The sequence below is a fragment of the Erpetoichthys calabaricus genome, chromosome 7 (assembly GCF_900747795.2).
Source record: "Erpetoichthys calabaricus chromosome 7, fErpCal1.3, whole genome shotgun sequence".
Lineage (NCBI taxonomy): Eukaryota > Metazoa > Chordata > Cladistia > Polypteriformes > Polypteridae > Erpetoichthys > Erpetoichthys calabaricus.
In genome coordinates, this window is record NC_041400.2 from 143,522,735 (window position 1) to 143,548,854 (window position 26,120).

General features: G+C 34.5%; 1 protein-coding gene across 1 annotated transcript in view; it reads left to right on the forward strand.

The window, feature by feature from the left end:
* Window positions 1–26,120, forward strand: part of mast4 (microtubule associated serine/threonine kinase family member 4) — a 491,113-nt gene that overhangs the window by 322,319 nt on the left and 142,674 nt on the right. The window contains exon 5 of the mRNA XM_028805493.2: window positions 13,605–13,685. Within this exon, the coding sequence (XP_028661326.2) occupies window positions 13,605–13,685 (81 nt within the window). The remainder of the gene's footprint in view (window positions 1–13,604; window positions 13,686–26,120) is intronic.

Here is a 26,120-nt window from a genome sequence, read left to right on the forward strand (position 1 = left end):
TTTTGTCTGTATCTTTTTATATTGTAACCATAGTTGAGTTCACCTTTACGTGGCTCATCACAAACCTACAGTGATATAGCAGGAGGTTCAGTGATGTAACCATCCTATATGTGCTACACAAATTCTTCGGCTATTCTGGTTGGTTTATTTTTGAGTCTGCTTCATTGCAGGTACAAAAGAGAAATCTAAATGGTTGCAGAAGCTGGACATTCCCTGGGAAGACTATAACAATGTTTAATGTGGGAGTTTAGTGTGTGCAGACCCTGTCCCCTCAGTTTGCTGCATTGGTAGCTGCCTGGGATGGAGATGTTCTTGTTTAGCTAATTTAAGTCACCTGTCTTTATTCGGCAACATGGCTAAGTACGCGAGAGCTAGGGTTTGTTACTAGTGAAGAAATAAATCATGAAGTGTATTAAGGGTGAACCTGTTCTTCCTCATTGTATTAAGCAATTTTTACATATTCAATTTTTTACACTGTGTTTCTGTGGGGTCCTATTACCTCTGCACTTGCTCAAATTACTTGTTAAAGCTAATATTCATCAATATTCATATTCTTACAGTAAATTTTATTTTGTGTTGGATTTAAGGAACATGTCAGTCTCTTGTGGTAAAGTTTTATTCAAAGAATAAAACTATAAAAATAAATCTGAAAGTTTTTTTGTTATGGTTTGAATGATTTACCTGGTTCAGAAATTTTTGAAATGGTAATCAATCTGAATATTCTGTACATCAGTAACTTATTCTACTGTATAGTGCATACCTACTTGAAACTACACCATATACACCAAAGATGTAATGATAAAATAAAGTAGCAAATAAAATACTTTGTAAACTCATAAAATTACAAGGTAAATGATATATGTAGAAAATACATGTATGATTATATGCTTGACCTGGCATTTTTTGTATCTAATATGAAGATCGATTAGTTGGCTGATAACATGACATGATAACATGACATGACAAAGAATGACACTTTATGTTAATTTTTAAATAAAAGCCTTGTTTGTCTGCTATAAAGCTAATCTACTGCATTGTATTTCATTATGTAATTTAAAGTATGTAAAAACCTGTAGTGATGTTCATAACTTGTATGTACATTGTGGCAGACACAAATATTAATTTGTAAAGTTTTGGAAGAAATTGTGCTGCATTGCACTGGTATCACAATGTTCACTTTTTGAACATTTTATAATGTTTCCTGTTGTCTTCATTTAATGGGAAGTAAAAGAGGTAGTTTATTTTGTAATTAGGCCAAATCATTGCTTTTAAATCTAGAGATGGTTGTCTTTGATTAGAGAAATATTCTTCTCATGAAAAGATACATATTCTTTTGTTTACAGGGGTTTCAAAAATGTGAAATTACAAGTTCATTATTTATTATTATTTCATGTCCTTGGAATTTATATTTAATGTTTTCTGTGGGCGATTGGCTAAATTTATTATAAAGATAATTGTAATAATACATTTTATTTATATACCGCCTTTCCCATGCTCAAGGCACTTCACAGAGTTTAAGAAAGAAATGGCAGGGTATACAGTACATAGCATTGTAATAAACCAGATAAATAAATAAAGAAGAGTAAGATAGTAAATTCAGAGAAAAGTCTAACAGACAACATAATTGATGGTCTAGCATACACACACAGGTTACATGAGCATCTTGACATAGAGGTAAACTGAAAGAAGGGTAATAAAGTCAGGTAGAGCTAAAAGCCTTCCTGAACAGATAAGTTTTGTGTTGTTTTTTTAAAATAATTCATGGAGTCAGCTAATCTAATTAATTTCGGTAGGTCATTCCAGAGTCTGGGCTCTATATAGCTGAAGGCCCTGTCACCCATGGAGTGTAGATTAATTTGGGGCACAATAAGTTTATCAGAATCAGAGGACCATAGTGGGTGGACAGGCACATAGTGACGGAGAAGGTCACTGATGTAGTTTGGCGCAAGGTCATTTAGGTAGGTTATTAGGTTTGTAGGTTATTAGTAGAATTTTATATTCAATTCTGTAAGACACAGGGCACCAATGAAGGCGAAGCAGGATGGGTGTTATGTGCTCGCTGCTGCTGGTCCGTGTAAGGACTCTTGCAGCCGAGTTTTGAATAAGCTGGAGCTGTGATATAAGATTAGAAGGGGCACCTGCCAGTAGGGAATTACAATAATTGATGCGGGATGTGATAAAAGCATGGACAAGTTTCTCAGCGTTAGAAAAGGAGAGGGAGGAGCAAACACGTGATATGTTACAGAGATGAAAGTAAGAATGTTTCTTAATGTGGTTTACGTGGGCAAAATAAGAAAGGGAGGAATCAAAAATGACACCAAGATTCTTTGCAGTAGAGGCAGGTCTGATGAGATCACTCACAAGATTGACTGGGAAGGAGCTCATTTTATTAAGTTGCACTTTAGTCCCAATTTGCAGGAGTTCAGTTTTGTTGCAATTTAATTTTAAAGAGTTCTGCTCCATCCAGGTTTTAGTATCATTGATGCAAGTTGTGAGCTGAGAAAGCTCTGATGAAGTTCAACTTTTAACATTGAAATAGAGTTGAGTATCGTCTGCATAAAAATCATAACCCAGTCCAAAGCTACGAATAATATGGCCAAGGGTATGCATATAAATACAGAAAAGTAGAGGACCGAGGACAGAGCCCTGTAGAACCCCTTGTATGACTGGCGCTGTCCTGGACCTGCTGTTGCCAAGACTAACAAACTCTTGCCTATCAGTCAGATAGGACTTGAACCACTGGAGAGCAGTGCCAGAGATACCCAGCATGTTCTCCATTCTGGACAGTAGAATGTCATGTCTGACAGTGTCAAATGCTGCACTGAGGTCTAACAGAATTAATATGCTGGTTTGTCCAGAGTCTGCTGCCATAAGCAAATCATTGGTTACCCAAAGCAGAGCAGTTTCACAGCTGTGCTGTGCTCTGAAACCAGACTGAAAGGGTTCCATCAGTTTATTAGAAGTTAAGTAGTTGGTGAGCTGGGAAGCTACAACACGCTCAACAACTTTTTACAGAAAAGGTAAGTGGGAAACAGGCTGAAAATTGTTAAGATTGTTAGCATCAAGACCAGACTTTTTTAACATTGGGTTTACAGAAGCGGTTTTAAAAGTGAACGGCACACAGGCAGTGTCAAGGGATGAGTTTATTATTATTGTTGTAATAGTCGGGATTATGGCATGAAGGCAGGATTTAAGTAGTGTGCTGGGGATGGGGTCCAGTACACAAGTAGTCGGCCTCATCTTACAAAGCAGGTCATTAACAAAAGCAGATGTGACTGGTGAGAACTTAGAGAAGGAGCTGGATGGAGTGGGAAAACAGGGAGAGATATCAACAGATCATGTATTTATGTTAGTTGAATTATTTAGATCTTTAATTTTGTTACGGAAAAAGTGGAGGAATTTCTCACAGATTTCAGTAGAAGAGGTAGTTGGGCCAGATGCCGGTTGGAGTAGTTTATTAACTACAGAGAACAAAACCCTTGGGTTATCGTGGCCACTTTCTATTATTCTGCCATAATGGATGTTCTTGGTAGCAGTTAGTGCTTCTCTGTAAGCTCTTTGGTGGTCAGAGAGAGCCTGGATGTGCACGGTGAGGCCAGACTTACGTGACATTCTGTCAAGGCATCGGCCAGCTGCTTTTATAGATCGCAATTCTGAATTATATCAAGGAGCTGAACGCTTAAAGGAAACCTCCTTATGTTTTAAATGAGCTGTTTTATCTAATGCTGAATGAAGGGCTGTGTTATAGTGGTCAACAAGACTACCTAGTGTTGATCGAATAGATGAAGACAGTAAAAGATCAGAAATGGATCCAGAAAGGATAGAGGGACAGATATTTTTAAGGTTTCTGTAAGAAAAAGAGAAGGGAGAGGTTATGAGACAGTGAAAAGCACTGCTTTATGGTCAGAGAGTCCCAAATCAGTGCTGTAAGCGTTGGCAACAGATAGTCCAGATGTGCAGATCAGATCCAATATATGACCACCAGAGTGGGTGGGAAAATCAACATGTTGTGTCAAGTCAAAACAATCCAGTAAGGATAGGAATTCATTTCTCAGTTTAGCCGTGGGGATGTCAATATGGATGTTGAAATCACCAAGAAGAACGACTCTCTGGGGAAAAAGAACTTAAGTGGGTTAATAATTCAGTCAGATCAGATAAGAAGGATGCATTGTATTTTGGAGGACGATAAAGAACAATGAGTAAGACAGGATCTGATTTCGTTATTAGATGAGTAAAATATTACCACAGATGGTGTGAAAACTATGTTTTAGTTTGTGTATAATGGTTGTATAATGTCACTAGTGTCTATTGTGTACATGGCATGTATTTGATGAAAACGCTGCTGAAATCTTACTTCAAATGTTTTCAGTTCCTATTTTATCTATTTTCTTTCTTTCTTTCTTTCTTTCTTTCTTACTAATCTAAACAATAGCAATTTTCTTTGCTCAGAAATCGTCTCCATTCGTGACATATAAATGTTCAGTTTTGCATGATCCAATAAAAACTGACAATCCCACAAATGCTTAGTAATTTCTGAATTAGAAACTTCACATGTAAATACAGATTCACTTAAACATAATTCAAAAACTTGAAAAAAAATTGAATTAAGCACTGGTTAAAGCGGCGTAATCATAAAACAAAGCCAAAAATAATTCAAAACAGAAAGGAGACTATGCTATGGGTCAATTAAATAGAAAAACAGCAATGATCCTATTTAATATTCTCCAGTGTAGACCACCAGTCCTCTTATTCAACCTATACAGAATACCTCAAATAGACGAGGGCTTGCCCAGAATCTGGCAGAGGTAACAATGGTGTCTCACACTGTTTTTATGGTTATTTTGCTTCTGCAACATTGAAGGCAAGTGTTTAAAAATCCTGTACCAATTTCTTTGATGGACATGAGAGTCCTAATCTGCATATTACTGAATAATCAGTGAGAAACAAATAAAGCAGTTTGCATAGTCAGTAATGAGGATCTTCTTTTTTTTTGTTTTATTTGTGGTTTTAACATCAAGGTTTTTTTTGGTAATTGTTACTTTCTCATATACAAAGTATAGGGAAAGTATTGAAATCATCCAAAAATTCGATGTCAAGGTTTTAATGGGTCTCAACTTTTAGACCTCCCTTAGTTCGAAAATACCATTTTCTAATTATGTCTGTGTGTGTGCGTGTGTAAACACGATAACTTAAGTACGCTTTCACTTAGGTTAACCAAATTTTACATACACGTGTTGGGTACAAAACATAGATTTCTGTCAACTTTTGGGCTATTTCCGTTAACCGGAAGCGGTACTTTACCTTTTATTCATGCAGCTGCAGAGTCTATTCAACTTTACTTTTAAAATAATTGTTCAGCATATTAATAATTTGATTTGACTTGTTGTTGATGGGTCTTTAATATACATAATATAAAAATATAATCATTGTCTTGTGGTTTACTCCTCAAATATGCATCCCCATATCTGAGTTTAGTTTTGTTTGAATGCTTGTATTTGTAAACTTTTTGATTAATTTCTGATTTTTGTAATGACCATTACAGAGCATTAAAGTTTATTTTGAAACTTGTTTCTTGTTTGTTTTTGGAGGTAAGAAATGCATTTTGTTTTAATTTTCAGGTGGTATGTTAGCTTTAAATGTGATAGAAGCAAAAAGTAAATTAATTTGTTGTGTGTTAAGCAACAGCAATGCAGGCAATAAAAGTTTAATGAAAAATCTGCAGTTAGGAAAAATGCAATATACGGTGTAATCTAATGCTAAATTCATTAGTGCTCACAGAGAATAGCCCTGTATTAAATAAAATGAACTGATCAAGTTATACTGCCTTATAAGACACGGTTATTGATGATTCAGACAGAAAATATAGTTAAAACAGAGCAGATTATGCCTTCATTAGAATTTTGAAATAATTAATCTAATATTGTATTACTCTAAGCAGTTCTACCATATTTTTATTTTTAAAGCATTTTAGCCTATTTTTATGTGTATTAAGTTGAAATGTGTTCAAATGTGGAGTCATGAGCTGACGTTATTATGGCTTTTAAATGGATGAAGATTATAGTCTATTAGTGATATTACTGAGAAATTCATTTTCTATAGGAGTTCTAGTGTATATGTCTACTGTATTTGAAGCACACTTGAGATACATGTACTGTTTTTGTTGTTGATGCTAGTGCATTATTTGATATTCAGAGATCATGTTAAAAAGTGTTACATTTACATAGGCATATAATATTTAATATTTGAAAATTAATCCTGGAGCAATCCTTTGTTACAACAAAAGCTCCTTCAGTTCAAGAATTTCCACATCTGGGAGGAAGAAAATGTCTGTTAATGTGAACACATTTTATCTGTAAATGAGGAAAAGAAAAGACAATTTTGCAACCTGAATTAAAGTCAACAAATAAAATTGGAAGTTCACATTGTTCACAGCAACATACTTAAAGCCTTGAGCATTATAATAGATAGATACAGATTCACATGTCACTTCAAGGATAGCTTAAATCCCCACTTGCAACATTGGATAAAAATAAAAGGTTGGTTTAATTTTTAAAAAATAAAGTTTGCCATTACTTTACATTAAATGTCTCTAATTACAATGTACTTATGCTGTAGCTGTGTTCTTATTAACAGTGTAACTACAGAGTAATCAAGCATTGTTTCTGTGTAATTTGTGAAATGTGCTGCAGATTCAGCTATCCTTTAACTTGACACTAAGGCTTGCTGTGTGCAACACTGAATTCACAGACATTTTGAATCCAAAACTGTTATTACTTTTATCACAACCCAGACAATTAAATGAGTATTTATGTTTAAAGCATAGCTTTATCACATTTTAAATTTGTGGATTTTACACAGCTTAAGTGAATGGGAGGCAATATCATGACAGCATCCCTGCATACATGGTACTTTAAATTCTTTCATTTCTTGCAAATAGTAATTCTTATTACGGTAGTTTCTTCTTCATCATCTGTTAGTTTCATCTATCTATTATTCAGTCCATTTTTTACTTTATTTAATACAGTGTTGTAAAGAGGTGCTTGTCATAATGCTAAACTTTTAGAAAATTAAGCTGTACTGAAAGAACGGACAAAAAGCACAATTAGTCTTGCACTGACACAAATATCAGAGTATTATCGTAAAATCTTCCTTCTGATAAATGTCACCTGTGTTAACTGTTTATAAAAGTAAAGTAAATAAAACTTGTAACTTTATTTCCTCTCACATATGTTTTATTAAAACTGTTTAGTCAATAAAGTTATTATTTTTCAGTATGTAATATCCATATTTTTGTAAGGTAGTGCATTAATAAATTTATTATTTAGACTGGCACAATATTGGACGATTGTTATGAGTGTGTCCTGAAATTGACTGGCACACATATTTTGTTGGTTTCTGTTTTGTTCCTAAAGCTGCTAGAATAAAACATGTCTCCCCTTGATTCTGAAATGGAAAAGCATGATAGGACATGATTGGGTGCATGGGTGAAATAAAAGGCTTTGCACTATTCATTACTGCACTGCTTGTCCTTGTCAGAGAAATATTCTTTCTTTAGATTCACAAGAATAATTTCTTTGCTGCCCATTTTGTGTATTTTATTATTAAAAACAAAGTCTTATGTTCTGCTTGAATATATTCTGGAAACTTTTGCAGGCACTGATTCCTACTGAAGGTTGAACAGTAGGATTACCTAATTCACATGAATGTGAAATCATACCTTTTTAAAATGGAATAAAAAAATAAATGCGTTCTGTTTAGTTTGTTATTTGTATCAGCAGCTGCAAAAAGGTGCTCTAGTTGCTAATCTCCCTGCAACAAGTTGTATCTTCCTAGCAGATTATATTTAATTGCACAAAAATTGTCTACGTATGCTTTGACTACATCTTGTAAAGTGATTTCATGTTAATGAAATGTGAGTCCCAAGTTTTACTCAGCAGCTTCTTGGAAGGTGAGGTAGCTGTAGAATAGATATTTTTGAAAAGAAAGCAGTAAAGCTCAACATAGATTTAAGTGTCCTTGAACTACTAAAGTAGCTACTGTGGCACAGAGATAAATATGGGCGTTTGAGATAACATTTATCTGAGGTTACTTTACATGCATTAGGGTTAAGTAAAATTAATGTCAGATAAGTCTGAACTTGTCATTTTGTATTTTTTGCCATTTCTGTCTGGAAAGGACAATAGACTTATTTGACTAAAGCAGCAACTTTTCTCCCAATACATTTTGGCAAAATGGGAACACAACAACATATACTGTAATTCTGGCATCTTCAGCCTTGACACCCATTTTCAGTCAGCCTGTTGTATTTTTTGGAACACATTTGAATTTTCACCTATAGCATATTTACACATGAAATATATTAATCTCAGACATCAATGCTAAAAATACATATTCATGTTAATAAGTTAACAAACTACAATAGATTGTCAGTTTAGTGAATAAGAATAATGGCAGCATCATTTTACAACATCAATTAGAAAACTATTTTCTTAAATAAATATTCTTTCCAAATGTATGCCTTATCAGCTAGTCCTCAAAATTAAAGCTGTTGTCTATTTTGAATGCATGTCTCCAGATTTTCATGTTGAATATTGCCTTTGCTCTGCCACAGTACATCTCTTCGCCAAACCATCCTTGGTGTTCCACTCCACATGCCTAAACCACCTTACTTTGGTTCTCCACAGCACAACACCCATTGCCTCCGCATCAAGTCTTTATTGTAACCCAGCATTCCTCTTCCTCTCACTCTGTGACACTCCACACATACACCTGATCATTATCATATTCTCATCTCTGTTCTTTTCAGCTTTGTTTCATGTGCTGCCTTCAATAGTCACATTACACTCCTATGTAGCATATGAATCCTCACACATCTTTCATACACTTATCTTCAGAATAAGAAATTGCACTTATTAAAATAACACTTATTTTGCTGTGATCAGGTTGTGAAGGATGACATGCTTCGAACACAGCATTTTGTTGGGTTTTTGTCTTTTTTCTTCTATTTTATTTCTCAGCGATCTCTAAGTGCAGTGAGTTGGGGTCTGTATTCTCTTTTTGATTTACTTTTTTATTTATTGTAGTTACAATTTCCTTATTTGGTTCTCCTTTATTTTCTTTAAAAATTAATAGAATATTGTTTACAAAAAAATAAAAGCTTTCATATGCTTTTGCCGTCAATGGCAGAGAGTCTAATACTTTCTTTATATAATGCATCCTTTCTCTTAATAAAGACAAAAAAAGCTTGTGTAGTAAACCTTAGGTGTTTATTGAAAAATAATGTTTCCTTCCTAGGCAAGAAATTAAAAATAATCAAGAATGACAGACTATAGTTCAGCATTTTGAAAAATTATGAAAAGTATTAAGTTATTTAATGTAAACATGTGGATAGCACAGTTGCAAAGTTCTGCCGTACATCTCCTGGGTTGGGGTTTGAGCCCTTGGCCATTGTCATTGTATCCTTCTGCGTTTTCTCTGGATATTCTGGTTTCCATCCCTAACCAAAGATGTGTATTTGGTTAACTAGCACAAAGTTGCATATGTGAGTGTTCCTCTACGTCTTGCCCTTGATGCTCCAGGAATAGACTTTGATTGCCTGTGTTTTTGTGCTGGAATAAACAGGTAATGTGTGGATGATAATAGTTTTCAAATTGCAATACAGGTGCACACTCAGGTGTTTAAAAAGCAACAGGTTGTATTCAAGCAATAAGGGCATGATCTTGATGTTGCTGCTACTTAAACATTAATCTAGCCCATCTCTGTTAGAAGTAATAGAATGCAAACTCGTCTCCTAGTATCCTACTGTACTTGAACATGCATTGTTTTCACCTGGCCTACTGTACCTTTACAGTACATAATTAAAAGAAGGTTGTATCCTAAATCAATTACTTATTTGTGTTTTTTCTCTTTCATTTATAATATTCCTATAAAATTGAATAATGAAGAAAATGAAATTATGAAATTACTTCCTTGGCATATTTGAATTTTGCTTCGTTATGTGTTTTACATTTTTTGTTAAATATTTGTTGAATGAATTAAAACAAATGTACTTCTAGGAGCCCTAATTTGGATGAAGTCAGGTTGTGAAAGTTATATTACTGTATGTTAAATTAACAAAATGACATCCAGAAATGTGTTAAAAAAATATATAGTTAATGCACATATACACATGACAAAACAAAACATTCACACTTATAAGGTTAGTTGGAGTAACTCTGCTTTAAAGAAAGCCAACTAGACAGTAATAAATGGCTGACATTTAAAAGTGAGAAAGAATAACTGCTTGTGCTTGCAATGCAGTAATTATTCTCTTGAGTGCAGTAAGTCCTAATGAGTATATCCCCCCCACCCCATCACATTCACATTGGGGTTGAATTTTGTGTATACAGTGTGCAGTGTAGTGGATAAATTTGCCCGTAATGAATAGTTAAAATCAGAATGTGGGTCCGGGTGCTTTAGGCTTTGCTGTGCTTTTCTTCAGCGAATCAGAGCCAAGGGAAGGGGGGTGGGGGGCTTTCCTCAGCCTTTGCAGGCAGCTGACATTCTTATCTGACAGCTAGATGGGAAGCTGGAAGGACCCAAACTTAATGCCTTACATCCCCCCCCCCCAATCACCCTTTCACTCCCCCCACCCCCTCCAGAGAGATTGTTAGTCCATTCCTTTATAGTAGTTCATTTTGGTTCTTTGTCAGTGCCGGGATGCTGGCTGTGAATATGTCATGATTACAATAGAGTGTGCTGACATACTGCGGCCATGAAAGCCCAGCGGGAGAGACTACGAATTCCAGGGCTGACCTTGGAGTGAGTATTTTCTTCTCTTTAATATTTTAATGATTTGTTTTCTTATCCTTTATCCATTGGCTATGTATTTGCTCTGTATAAAAGCAGTGGTGACTCGTGCTGCCATAGATAGTGTGTTCAGTGATGTAGGCTAAAAAATGGAACTGCAGTAAGAGCTAGCAAGAAAGCCTATATGCGTGCAGCATACTGATAGCAATAACCTCAGTGTTATTTTATCATGATACACAAAAGCATTACATACTGTAATTATCATGACAGTCTATTTGTAGTAATGACGACTTTGCAGGCCGTGATCGTTCTGTTTATATTTGGAGCACAACCATTTGTGTTGTAGGCCTTTATTTTCAGTAAATATTTGCAAACAGACAAATGGACTTGAGCAGTGTTACCAGTGTGGGATAAAATTAATTAGCTGTCCTCTTTTGCATTTGTGTACAATGAATGGAGCTTTAGCATTTATATTTTTGAAAAATTATATTTAGTATTCCACAGTTTCTGAAAAGAAAAAAGCAACAGAGAAAAAAAACATGATGTGAAGCTTTCCGTTTCCATAGCACCATATCTGTTTACATTTGAGGTTTGTAGCCATTGTGCTTTAGTTTATCTTGAAAAATAGCTACCATGGCTGTTTTTTTCAACATATTAAAGACTGCAGTTTATTGAAAGAAAAAGGTTGCCTTCTTACTGTAAAGAGACAAATCAAAAACCCATCTCAGGTTCAAAATAAAATGTTTTTTTTGCATGTTTTAAGTCAAAGATAAATTGACCATGGTACAATTTCAATCTTTTGTTTAGGCTCAGCAGTTATACATGTTAGGAACTGCTTTTGCTTTTTTATATATATGCTAAAGAAATAATATATATGCTAAAGAAATAGACACTCAAATTTATATATAATAAAATATCTGAAATAAAACTGTCCAAGTCTTTGGCCAGTTTACTAATAGTCCCGTGTTGTGCAGTGACTGTCAGATTATTTAAATTATGAATTGCATCACCAGTAGCATATACAGCAACAGGTTTTGCAAACTCCCACACAAATCTTATTTTCCTGGTGTGGCACGGCCCTGCAGTTGTGCAAACTCTGCAAAGATTGTAACAAAATGTCTTGAAGATGCCTTCGTAATATTGATCCAGTTATTTTTCGTTTTCATGACTCTGCAGATCGATAGGTGTAATTACATCATTATGAAGGGTTAAAGACAAACTTTATCATAGGTGGAGTTATATTAGTAAATGCAGCTCCTCATGCATTTGTCTTTATTCAGTATTAAGGGAAGATCTTAAACTTTATTGTATTGTCACCAAATGTAGCATAAATTATTTATTAATATAGAAAGTGCATAGTTGTAACCATTTTCCTTTAGGAACACCTAAACACTATTTATATATTGACATCTTGTGCAAAAGGTATTGTGAGCCACAGCAAAATGTTACACATTATTCAATATACTATATAAATTTTACATGATGGGGAACATGAATGCAAAAATTGGGAAAAAAAAATTCTCAATTTTTCACTGCACACAATCATTTTAATCAATATTATTTAAATGTAAGATCCATTTTTTAAAACTATGTTACAAATACCTGGAATTTAACAGATTGCACAATATTTTCAGAAGATTCATCATTTGTAGAAGAGTTATATTAATGTTATATTAATAGTTTGCAATGCCCACAGAACACGTTTAACTTTACAATTGAATCCTTTGGCACTGTAAAATTTGTCTAAAGTGTAGAAAAACTATCTATAGTTTTTTGTATTTTGATATCACATTATTAAGTTTCCTCAGTTTTCTTGGACAAGTATTAGTTGACCAAATTTTGAACATCATTCATACATGTAACCTCATTCTTCAAAATTTGCTGCTATGACAAAAATATGTTCTTGCTGGAGTTTTCATTAAGTTAAAATTACAACGTACATCATCTCCTTCCTACTTTGTCTTCTGAGTACATACATGTGCTGTCTTTTAGAAATGGTACAGTATCAATGGGCAGATATTAAATATATTACCTGCTACATGATGCACTTAATTTTGGTTTAAAAATTATGTTTCAGCTCACCAACAGTGACTATTCAACATACTATTTAACATAATTAAAGTAGACAAAATGAATTTCATATTTCATGCTTAACATTACAATACAGAATTCCGTTTTAGTAGCTTTTTACTCTTTGCATGTTTTGTTTTAATTTAATACAGCAATCCACTTCTGTGTTGAAAAATATTGTAATTAATAGAAAGAGTAAATAAAATTCAGCCCAATGGCACAGAGCAGTGTGTCAGTATCATGAATGTTTGATCCCCAGATTTCATGCATGTAGTTTGCAGATCGGTCCTACTAGTACATACTTCACCTTAAGTACTGCTGTCTTTGGGGATCAGTGCATATAGGCTTATATATGTGATATGTATGTATGTACTGTATGTAGTTTGTATATAAAAAAATATAAGGTAGCCTAACATTTTAGACATTTTTTTCATAACTACTGTACATTTCTTAGCTTTGCTTTAGTTTTTGTTACATTCAAGCGTTAGAAATAATAACCAGACTTGCTTGAAAGCATGAAATCCTGCCTTCTAGGATCTTCTCTTGATGCTGCAGTTAAACTGATTTTACAATGTTTTTAGCTTATATGGTATTATTTAAAAATCATAGCTTCAAAGGGCTTGTTTAATGATCCTTTTCCTGAGCAGTGATTTTTTCCCTTTTGCCGTTGTGAGCGTACTATGTGGACAGTTAACTATTTGCTTTTTTTGTGGACATATAGTTATTAAACTCAATTTAACTTTCAGCCTCACTCCCAGAAGTTTGAGTCCAACTCCCACAAGTCCCTGCAGCCCATGCAGCCCACTACATGCATTTCACTTTTGGAGGTAAGATATAGCCCTTTGAGGGTGGTCATTTTCCTTCTGAAAACTATTAACCGAATAGGTTTATGTATGATTTAGGAAGAGAAGACATTATGAAATTGAATCTGTATTTGAACTGTGAGAGATATAAAGATGAACAATGAAGTTTTGGATTGTTATTCAGCAGTTTTCATGGTAATTATAATAGTTAAGTAGTTTATGTGTATAGTAAAATATACAGTAATGTTATGTCAGTTTTTACAGTTGAGTGTTGGTAAGGTAAATAAATGGCTTGCTCTTTGTTAAGTTGAGTACTGAGCAAGAGGTGAATTTCAATGTGATTGCAAACTAAGCCTGTTAGAATAATCATGTGTGAACAAATGTACAAAGTGCCCTAGTGTTAATAACATATTTGTTTGCTTTTACATACTTTGTGTCAATTTAAGGATACTACCAGCATTGCAGTAAAAAGTGCTATCCTGCGTGAACATTTTTTTCAATCTTATGTTGAGAAGTACATAATTGTGTACAGGTATATTGTTTAAATATTTTAAAGATCTGTAAAATCTGTAGCTGCTCCAAGATGTAAGAGTAAAGGATCAGATGAGAAATTTTGGAGTTGATATTGGATTAGGGGCTCTGTAAGTCAATTGAAGGTGCTTTTCCTCAGATCGGAATAGTGGGTCAGAAAACAGACATGCAGAGTTCTAACAATAGATGAGTTGTGTCTAGTTAAGACTCTGGAATGGGTGCCACCTAAATGGTCAATAGGGGCCATGTTGAACTGTGCAGATGAGCTACTGATGGGGTACTAGTTTTCAGAAGCATCATGTTCTTGTCAGAAAGTCTATTTTGTCTACATCCATGCAAGTGGTTGCAACAATTTACTTTTAAAGAAAAGAGAAGCAGGTTGTATGCATGCATGCAACATTAAGTGGGCAGCCAAGAAGCTATCTTTGTGTGTGGCTGTTTGTAACGTTGCTTCAAATAATGATGGCAGCATACTTAGAAATTGCCAGTACATGCCATTCCATGATGGCCAGGCATGTTCATTCTTATTTTTTTACACATTAAGTTACTTTGATATGGACTCTTTGACCAGCTGTTTGCATAGCTGCCTGCTGAATGCAGTTTGCAAAATTAGGAAGGAAAATGGAAAGGATCACAAGCTTATTAATTAGGAGAAAGCATTGCCAGAAAAGAAATGAGCTTGTAACTAAATAAATAAATAGTAATAGGTAAGGTAATGGCACCCTACCTCAAGAATGTGCTGTGTATTGTTTAGTTAGATTGACTAGAGGCTTTTTTTATGCTCAGTTCCTCCTTACTTGAAGCTGGTTATACTGTATTATCACTTATGGGCTCTGGAATTGTCATGTACCTTCACATTTTGCTAATGTTACCTAACATGAAGGAAACATTCAAGTTGTTTAGTGTTTTTTTCTCTGGTATCATTACATATTTACAATGTAATATTATAGCCCTGTTAGGTTGACTTTTGTATTATTAACCAGCACAGCTTATGTGCCTTTTCTTGTTAAAAATGACATTTTCCCCTTTTAATTAGTTATAAAATATTTGAAATGTGGTTCTCACTGTACCTTCTGTGTTTTTGTTAACATGCATGAAACCGCAAAATCCATGACTAGCTTTCTTATAGTCAGCAAGGTTCAGGGTTATATTTGCTGTATTTAGATACATCTCTGTTTTATTTTCAAAACTTGCCAGCATCCTCAAGTTTTATGTCACTGGTGTGTGTGTGTATGCTTATTTTATACTTAACAATGCTTTATGATTTGAATTATAGGCTTTAGAAAATGTGGCAGAATTCAGTTTATATTAATCTAATAATGTTAAAAAGTAGTATTAAGAAAGCTTGCATAACTCGAAAACTTCTGAAATTCAATTCCAGCAGCAATTATTTTGTCATGCTCTACTAATATGTCTCATGAAGTTCCAAGAGAAAGATAATAGCCAGAAAAAAGTTCAGTCAGATAACTAGTGAATGCACGTGTCCTGAACACACACTCTGATGTACAGAGGGTAAAAGAATATCAACATGTTCCGACATAGAAGATGACTTTTATTTTTAATGTGTAGGTGGGTCATAATGTTGATTAAAACCCCAAATGTAGACGTTAGCTGGCCTTAAGTGTCAGCAGTTTCTTTAAATGAGTATACTGGTTAACTGGTAAGGGCTTGGCATCATTTCTTTTTCACCTCTGCATAACATAAGAAAGATCATAAAGACTTCTTATGATAAAGGCAATTCAGTCCAACACTTGTGACATTTTCTGCTCCAAACCCTTCTCATTGAATCACTCAGGTAATGTCATGCTGAATCTGAAAACACCAAAAACTGCTTCTTTCAGTGACACTTCTTATGTATCTTAGCCTTTTAGTACAAACACATTTGGCAATATCCAACTATATTGTTGTGTCCTCAGTAAACTAAGCTTTTCTAGTATATCTGATATGTTAGGATTAACTTGATCGGTGAGCTTTTATTCCACCATTAACAACATCAATCTCATATGAGTTATAAAATTTCAGCATGTACAGGCCAGCCCCTTGTTTTATTACTGAAAGCAGAACTAAATTCCACTTGAACTGCACTAAATTAAAGTTGCCTTACATTATGTACTTTGATGCACCATTATTTTTCTGCTATTTTGACTGTTGCTAGGCACAGCATGCCAACCTCTTTCCTGGTCACCTGCTTCCCAAGGCTCTTGATTTAAATGCCTGTGTTAGTTAGATGTCCAGTTGAATTCAAAGTGACTCGAGCTTGACCTTATATTTAATGTGATAAACATAGCAAAGTTCTGCTTTATTCTTGGCAACTGCCTAATGCATTGTAATTGCAGAATGTACTTCTGACCACATGCTACGAGCCCATTGTCCTAGTGAAGTACATTTTGAATCTGAGTCACAGTACAGGCCAATATAAAGAACTTTGTTTTAACGCCCTGCACAAATTGTACAAAGTCAAATATCTGATTAAGTTTATGTTCTGTAGTGTTTGCATTCATCCTGGGTCTTTGGTTTTCCTCTCTTCTTTTGCCAACCTTTCTTTTAGGATTTTTCATATACAGGTAATGGGTAACTACAGTAGAAGTAGTGGTAGTAGTAGTAATAGTACTGTCATGTATACAGGGTGCAGTGAAATTCTTACTTGCATATTCACCCATCACACAACATGTCCCTACTCTCTGGTATATTGCTGTTTTATTACTTGACCATGGTGTTTTTTTAAATTTGGACACTATCCTCAGTGTTCTGAGCCAGACTGTTCTGTAGTGTGTGCTATGAATATGAATATAAATTCCAGTTTAGATGATAAGTTCAGAGCCACACAGGACATGTGTTCATGTAAACGTGTTCAGTAAACGTTCATGTCACACATAAACATGTCCTCACAGGTGGCGCAGTGGTAGTGCTGCTGCTTTGCAGTAAGGAGACACTGGAAGATTGTGGGTTCACTTCCCGGTTCCTCCCTGTGTGGATAGCGCTTTGAGTACTGAGAAAAGCGCTATATAAATGTAATGAATTATTATTATTATTTATTATTACTATTATAAAATTTATGTATCTGTCGATTTCAAAGCCTATTAATCTTGTTCATAGTGTCTGGACAGAAATTTGTTACAGCAGCACCAGGTTGTAGGAGGAAATAGCTCTTCTAGTGCAAATCCATTGTAGGGCACATTCATATTTACAGTGAACAATTTAAATTTGCTAATCAAACAAATTTGTGTCTTTGGTATGTGGGAGTAAAATGGCTGTATCTTCAGATAAGGAGAACTTTCATATTTCATATAGGGACTGTCTGGGCTAGTTGTTAACCTCAGATTACATCTGTAAATGTATAGCAGCAGGATCACTCAGGTTTTCTGATGATATTTATTATGTGTATTTTAACTATAGGCAAATAATTTTAACAATTATATGTCAGTTCCCAATGGGTAACTAGTAGTAGCAGTAGTAGTAGTAATAATAGTATTGTTATATATACAGAATACAGTGAAATTCTTACTTACATGTCTTAGTATACTTTCTTTGTAATTAGATATTACTTCTAGATTCTCTGTATGTAGTACAAAATGGAATGTTTAATGGGAGTATGCAAAATCTGGTTGTCATTAAAACAACCTGGCAAAAATTCAGATAAGTTAACAAATAAAAAAGATCTTGCAACTTTTGCTTCCAAAATGGTGCACCTTTGGGTGTGCCCCATTTTCACTCCAAGCTTCAAGACTAGATCATAAGACTTCCAAGGACAGTGCCCGCTTCCATTGTCTCCCAAATAGAAAAATATAGTTGTAAATGACAGGGATGTTGACCACAATCCCAAACCTGTTGTTCTTTTTATGCTCTGCTTTTTTTCTTACAAGTCTTAAGTAAAATTAAACCTTTCATCTTCATCCATGTATAGATTTTGCTTGTCACTTGTTCCAATTGTATAAGCTTCAGAATTATTGTAGTTGATATAAGTATGTCTAGGACTAGAACATGACTGGTGACAGTAGAAAGGTGTGATTTTATTTGACATAAGATGCTGGCAACATACACATGTAATGCATTATGTGTTTGAAGTCTTCGTCCATACCTTCAATAGAAAAGAAGATACTAAGGACAACAAAATAGACATAAAAACAATAATGTACCATATATCAAAAGAAAGATACCATTAATGACAACAAAGGAATGAGTTCTAAGGTGGTATTTGCATCACAGCATTAAAGACAATTGTATTTGAAAGTAAGTTAATTTGAATTTATCAAGCCACATACTTACATAAATTATTTGCTGCTGCTATCTCCCGGCTCTCATTATAGATCAATTGGTTTTGGAAACTTAATGTTCGTAATATGTGTTTACTTAAAATATATAGTTTTTGTTAATTCCTTAGAGCAGTGCCTTTAATGCAACTATATTAATAAAGTCTCTGTTTGCAGGTGGGACATGGTGGAGCACAGAGCAGCGATGCCACCTCATGGATCCAACATCTTGGATTCACTTCTTACACTTGAACATTATGTGTGCAGAGTGTATCAGTGAGCCTTTTGTTGGAATGGTACTTCATCTAGGGTTGGTCCTTGCTTTACTGCTGGTGCTGTCAGGATAGGCTTTGTCCCTTGGTAACCCTCAATTGGATTAACCAGGTTTAAAAAAAGTAATGTTACATTTGCTAGGTGAAAAGACATTTCCAAATAATAATGGGCATACAATAGGAAAGCAGTATATTAAAAGTGTACCTCCACACATAAACATGCTAATTTTTAATGGGCTACCAGCAACTGTAGTGCACACTTACTTATGCCAGCCATGTTTATGGCCAACAGTTCACCTAAATCAAATGTTTTTGGTGTTTGAGAGAAAAAAATTATGTTAAGAAAACCCCATGTGAACATGGGGAGAACATGCAAACTCAAGACACACATTTAATGGTTCTGGATTCAAAGCTGTTTGCTTAGTGAAACAGCAGTGATAACAAATATGTGAAATGTATACTAATAATCAAGGTAAACTTATGGGTGACCCACTAAAAGCAAATTAGTTTTATTTTATACCATGTTCCTTAGAAAAAGTTAAATAGTTAAAAGTCTTGAAGACCAGAAATATTTAGTCACAAGGGTTTTGGGATTATGTACTGGCTAAAGTTTGCAGGGACTTTGTGACCAGAAGGAAATTTTAATTGTATGCCTGCTTCAGTAGAAGTGGCACAATAAATACTCCCCTTACTGAAACAGCTGTCTCTTAGCTCCCAGGGTCTTTGGTTTATTCTGTCTAAATAGCATGATTTACAGTCAGTGAGTGCGTATTCATGCACACACATAACCCTATTAATGTGAATGACCCCGTTAAACCAGAGACCTGGTTTCTTATGAAAATCCATGTTTACTTGGGCAAATAATCTTCTGGAGTTCTTCTATGGTAAACTACTCTAATGTCATTAAACTGATCAAAAAAAGAGTTAAATGATTGGCCACTGTGAATCCAAAAATAAGCATGATTTCTGTGATAATTTTCTTGCTTTTTAAAAATGTTTTGTCAAATTAATGATTTATTTAGATATTTCTATTACTGGATTGTACGCAGCATCCTTGTTTCAACTTGGCTATGTGACTGATCCCTGTAAAGGACCTAGTACGTGTGCTTATTGCCTTACATCCAGTACTGCTGGAATAGTAATAAAGCAAATATTTACACTTCAGTAAAATAAGTATTGTGTAAGCTTAGATAGATGGAAAATAGAACTTTATTTGTGCTTAGGACTAATTACTTTTAAAGTAATTCGGACTACTTAACGCATGTTACTGTTAAAGTCCTAACCTACTGCTCTTGAAATTTTGTTACTGAGTTTATTTAGCACAGTACATTCACCACATCAACATACATTTAGTGATTTCTGAAATATTCAGACAGATTATTAAGTCATAAGAAGGAATAATATGATTACCTAATCATTTGCCTCTGGAAATTCTTTTTTTGTGGATGCGTCTTCTTGTTATTGCTGAAAATATGTGCAAAGCAAATACGTGAACACTCTGACAAAAGTGCAATCGACACGCGCGGACAACAAAATCCTTAATAGTAAATAGGGATGCTCTGATCAGGTTTTTTAAGGCTGATACTGATGACCATTTTCCTGTTACTTGATTGACCAATTCTGTTGTGTTTTTTTTTATCCCTTTAAAAAGCTTTTTACACTAATCTCCTACATAACTAGTCAAATTGAGTTTTATTTCCCATATTAAGGTGTATTTCTATAATTAAACTATAGACCACAGGTGTTAACTGTTTATTTTTAATGAACAAAATGAAATTATGTAGGTATATTCTTCAGTGTACATAAAATACTAAAGTAAATAAATGTATTTAAAATACATACTTTTAACTAATAAAATATGTGCAAAAGTATTTATCGATAATACATATGGCATAAAAGAAAATGCTTCTCACAATTACAAGCTATCATATTATTTAGTTTTTTTCTGTAATGTACCTATCTGAAACAAGGCTTAATTAAAAACAGTATAGTTTTCCGCATTTCTCTATAAAAAATATATATTGTGATTTAATATTTTCAATTACTTCAGTGGTCTATGCCCTGCCCATAATTTGTTTCCTGCCTTGTGCCCTGTGTTGGCTGGGATTGGCTCCAGCAGACCCCTGTGACCCTGTAGTTATGATATAGCAGGTTGGATAATGGATGGATGGTTGGATGGATATTTTCAATTAAATGCTGTTTAAATGTAAATATACATGTACTTATATGTTTGAATCATTTTAAACCACTAATTTCACTACAGCTTTTTGCTATTAAAAAATACTATTTACTATTTTTATACAGGTTTTTTGTCCTCAGTGTATCAACTAGACATTCATAATTCTTGAGGTTTAATTATAAAATATAGATTACCATTTTAATTATGCAGTACTTGTTTCTTGCCTGAATTTATTTTGTATGACACACAGCAACAAATAATAAGCACAGTACAAATCTTAAGAAAAAGCCTATTATTTACTAAGCAGAAATTTCTAATTCATCTTTATCTTTTTCTTTTTCCATTTAAAAGTTTAAGCTTCTGCATTTTAAACAAGCATGCTGTCTAGACTCAGGCAGTGTCCATTTTAATTTAAAGGACAAAATACAGGTCTGAATTTCTTAAATTAACTTTTCTTGTCATTTGTCTAGTTGCACAGGATGACTTCTCTGATTACTTTTTTTTCCAGTTTATTACTCCACTTTATTTAATGTAAAGGCTAATAGAGCAATCATTTCTCGTTCACTAATAAAACAAGCTTCCATTCGCTGCTTTTTGTTTACTCTGCAGGAAGTTTGCCGCAACAAAAAAGGACTTGAGCTGGCTCAACTGTTACCATAAAGCTTAGAAAAGCAGGGGCTGAAAATATCGTTTTTCGTGATCTGCCTTTTCACTGATCACTGTTTGAGTGTTTACATGGTCACATAATTAGATTATTTGCAGAGAAATCTATGGCTTCTGTAACCAGAATAAGAGTTTACATGACATTTTAGAAATCAAGTGTTTGTGAATACTGTAACTGGATTATTAAGGTACATGTAAACGCGCCTAGTGTTTAACTAGTAGCTTTGCCCCACTACACTGGCATATTTATGCAGCCATAACAGAAGGTAAGTATTTGACAAAAAAATATATGTATAATACAGGACCATTAGTATGTGCATTTGAAATACACATTTGCACAGTCAGGGCTTATGTTATAATGATCTGTTATGTATGGAGCTTCTTTTTTTTCCTTGGATTTCCTTGAGGCTGGAATATTAATATTGTGTTGGGTGTTTTCAAATCAGAATTTTGTTTAGAGCTTTGGTTTGTTTTTGGGATCATGCTGCTGTGTGGTGGGTGGCAGCATCCATTTTCTTGGGGGATTTCCCATGAAGCACTGGGGCCACACCACTTGGAACGTCATCCATGCACTGGTATACAGAACACCCTACAATATTCTCAATTCTCTATTTGAACTTAGTGTGTTACTTTCATAGAGGTTTGATTAATTATATTTTGAAACAAAGCTCTGCCCCTTGACTATGATTTTTGGTTTAGAATTTGGCTTTGACACTTTGTTTTTGATTTTTACTTTTGCTTTGCCCTTTGAGTTAGTTCTTTCTTCTGATTCTCACTGTTTAATTTTTGAATTTGCTGCTTTTATTTGTTTGTTTGTTGGTTTGTTTTACAGTTGAAACAGCTTATGGCAGCATAGGGTTAAATTATCTAGCCATTTCTTTGCTAGATAGATAGATGTTTTACGTCATATGTATGGAGGCTGCTCTATGTTGTACAGTGTCAGCTTTACAAATTACAGTCTCCTGCTTTATTTCATTCTAATAATTAATATCCTATTTAGTGGCACTTGATGCTGTGTTATTGTGTTGATCCAATAAGGAAAGACAATGCTTCTACCCCCCATGGTATGTTTGTTGCCAGCAGATGCCCTACAGTTGTTCCTGTGAGCCACATCTGTACACAAATTGATAAGAAGTCATTCATTGATTCCAGGAAAAAGATAATTAATTTCTGTTCCAGTGAAATTTACAAAGATCTGTAAAGCTGTTGAAGGCAAGCACCATTTGCAATGTTCTCCCTGGATTAACATTTCAGAAAGTTGTGCTCTGTTTCCTTTTGTGCTCAAAGTGTCATCATGGAACAAATGTTGGTTGGTTCTATGGTTCTATGGTGCCGTCTGTTCACAACTGACCACCTCCTTCCAGCAGTGATGGGCTTTATAGGTGGGAAACCAGAAAGGTGGAGTCAGTTACCCTGAGCAACCCACTCGACCCGGGGTAGTAGCAGCTGCTTCACATGAGCCCGGATGGTGACCCACAGATGGGCATGAGTGAAAATTTCATACATTATCTATTTTTTATATATATATAAATATATACGTATATATATATATATATATATATATATATATATATATATATATATATATATATATATATATATATATATATACGTATATATATACGTATATATATATATATATATATATATATATATATATATATATATATATATACTGTGTGTACAGTATGTGGATAAGTATGTACTGTTTATTTATATTAAAAGATGGAAAAGCAGCTTGACATGGTAAGATAAGATATTTCTTTCATTGCTTAATTAACTTTTATTGTTTTTTTTAATTACAGGAAGGATAAATGTACTTCCTGGAAGTAATTGCTTAGTTTTGCATTGTTATCTGTCTTTATTCATTTTATAATCTGAATGACTCTTATTTAGAACTATGTAGAGAGCACTAAGTGTCTGATTATTAATGAAAAGTGTCAGGTGAGAATGACCACGTGAATGCTGCTGCTAAGAAAAGAGTGTATTGTGATTCACACTTGTGTCTTTCCGGCATCATAATTTATTTTTAGTCAGATACAATTGACTACTTTGACATTTAAGTTGCTAAATCTATTTGTCTGATACAAAATTTTAAAAGTGTTAATTTATTGTGGTATACCTTAAAAGAATTAAATCCATACTGTTGGTCTCTATGAATACATAAATTAATAAAATAAAAGAGCGAATTATGCTAGACACTAATTTAAAGATATAAATTGACCACTGATTTAATATTTTTATCAATTAAGAAAAACTATAACAATGTGTCCACTCTTAATTAAAATCTCTCTATAGCAGTGCTGTACATGGCTTTTTGCAATGTGCTCTACTCTCTGTGTGCCTCTAATGAAAGTGAGGTTGCCAGCTCCTTACTGCACTGCATGTTTTTGTGCTTTGTTTAATTAAAGTGTTTTTAGTGGCTGACCAGTGATTATGTACAATTGTTCATTATGTACTTGTAAGAAAGCACTTTCAATTTTTCACGAAACAAGTCTCTCTTTACAAGATTTTTTCCTCCCTTGTTTTTCAGCACTTCCTTTTTGTTTAATTTATTCCAGAAATATTGTGTTGTTCGCATTTTGCTTGAGTAAAATGTGCATGTTCCATGTCTCCTGTGTTGTTTTTGTTTTTTCTTTTTTTCTACAAGTAATAACTTTTCTACAAGTTATTTTTACTCTTCATCCAAAAGATTACACAAGTGTACCTTTTGGTAAACGGGGTACCCATGCAGCGCTGTTTTCTGCTTTGTATCCAGTGTTTCTATTGTAACTTTGAGCTACATTAAGGAGGTTTGAAAATATATGAGTATATCAATTGCATATTGAATTATGCCAGTTAAGTTGTGGCTGTGAAATTGTTTTTGCAAAAAATAAATGATATTGTCTGGCTGTTCTTGAATATCATTCTAGGATGACAGTCTTCTGAGTTGTTATTCAAACTTTAGTTGGCATCTTTGATATCTGTCATCTTCTTTTTCCTCTTCATTTTTTTCCCATATCTGTGTGGGGTTGATGTGCTTGATCAACCTTCTCCAAGCAGCGCAGTCCTGCAAGTCCTCACCAGTCAAGCCCTTTTCCTTCAAATCTTCATTTAGTTTATCCATCCACCACTGCTTTGGCCTCCCTCGCTTTCTCTTCCCCTATACAGTGGAACCTCGGTTCACAAATGTCTCGGTACACGTACAAATCGGTTTACGACCAAAAAGTTCGCCAAACTTTTGCCTTGGTTCACGACCACACACTCGGTATACGAACAAGCCAGGTTCTCTTTCGGTTTGTACATGTTCATGCTCTCCCTGTGCATTTCCTGTGCAGCGAGCGAGAGTGCGCGACACACACACACAAACACACAGAGGCAGCACACACACAGGCAGCGAGAGAGAGATAGAGATAGAGCCGCGCACACACACAGGCAGCGCCAGAGAGAGACAGACACGCACACACACAGGCAGCGCCAGAGAGAGACAGACGCGCACACACACAGGAGCGTGAGAGAGAGGCGCACACACACACAGGAGCGTGCTAGAGAGACACACACACAGGCGCTTCAGGCTCGCAAAAGAGAGAGAGCGAGGGAGGGACGCATAAGGTAGAGAAGGCTTGTTTTTGTTTTCAGTTCTGTTTACAGTGATCGGTTCGTAGCCTGCATTGTTGCAATGTTACTTTTCTTGGTGGTTTATTAAATTACGGATTTTTCAAATGTTCTTTTTTCCCCTGTGCTTAAAACTCATTAAAAAAAAGTTTTAGCTAGCGGTTCCTAGCACTATAGCGTGAACTATTGCAGTGTTAGTTTTCTCTGTTGTTCAAGGTTTTCTCAGTGTTATTCAATGTTTTTACATTTAGTTTACTATTACACTGTGCATTCTATGGTATAATTAACTTTATTTGTGCTTAAAAATTTAAAAAAATATATATTTACTTACAGTTCGTACGGTCTGGAACGGATTAATTGTATTTACATACAATCCTATGGGGGAAATTGCTTCGGTTCACGACCAAATCAGTTTATGACCAGAGTTTTGGAACGAATTATGGTCGTGAACCGAGGTTCCACTGTACTTCCATTCCCATCACTCCTTTCCCCACATATTCATTGTCTCTTCTCATCACATGTCCATACCACTTCAACCTATTTTCCTGCACTTTTTTACATATCTCTTTCACTTTTGCTGTACCTCTGATTGTGCCATTTCTTATTCTGTCCTTTTTTTTGTAACTCCACACATCCATCTCAACATTCTCATTTCTGCTACATCTAAATTCTTATGCTGTGCGCCCTTTACTGGCCATGTCTCAGCTCCATACATCATTGCTGATCTTACCAACCGTACCTTTATCCTGATACCTTCTTCCAATTGATCCATCCACACTGCACTCTATGGGTTATCTCTGCATCTAGTTTTCCACATTGGGCTATCATTGATCCTAGATATTTGTCTAACTATCTTTATTTATTTTTTTTTTGCATTTCTCCAATTTTGACTCAGTGTGTAGCTTGGGATGGGTGGTATGACCAAAACTTTATATCATAATATAATTAAAAATTATCACGGTATAATCTA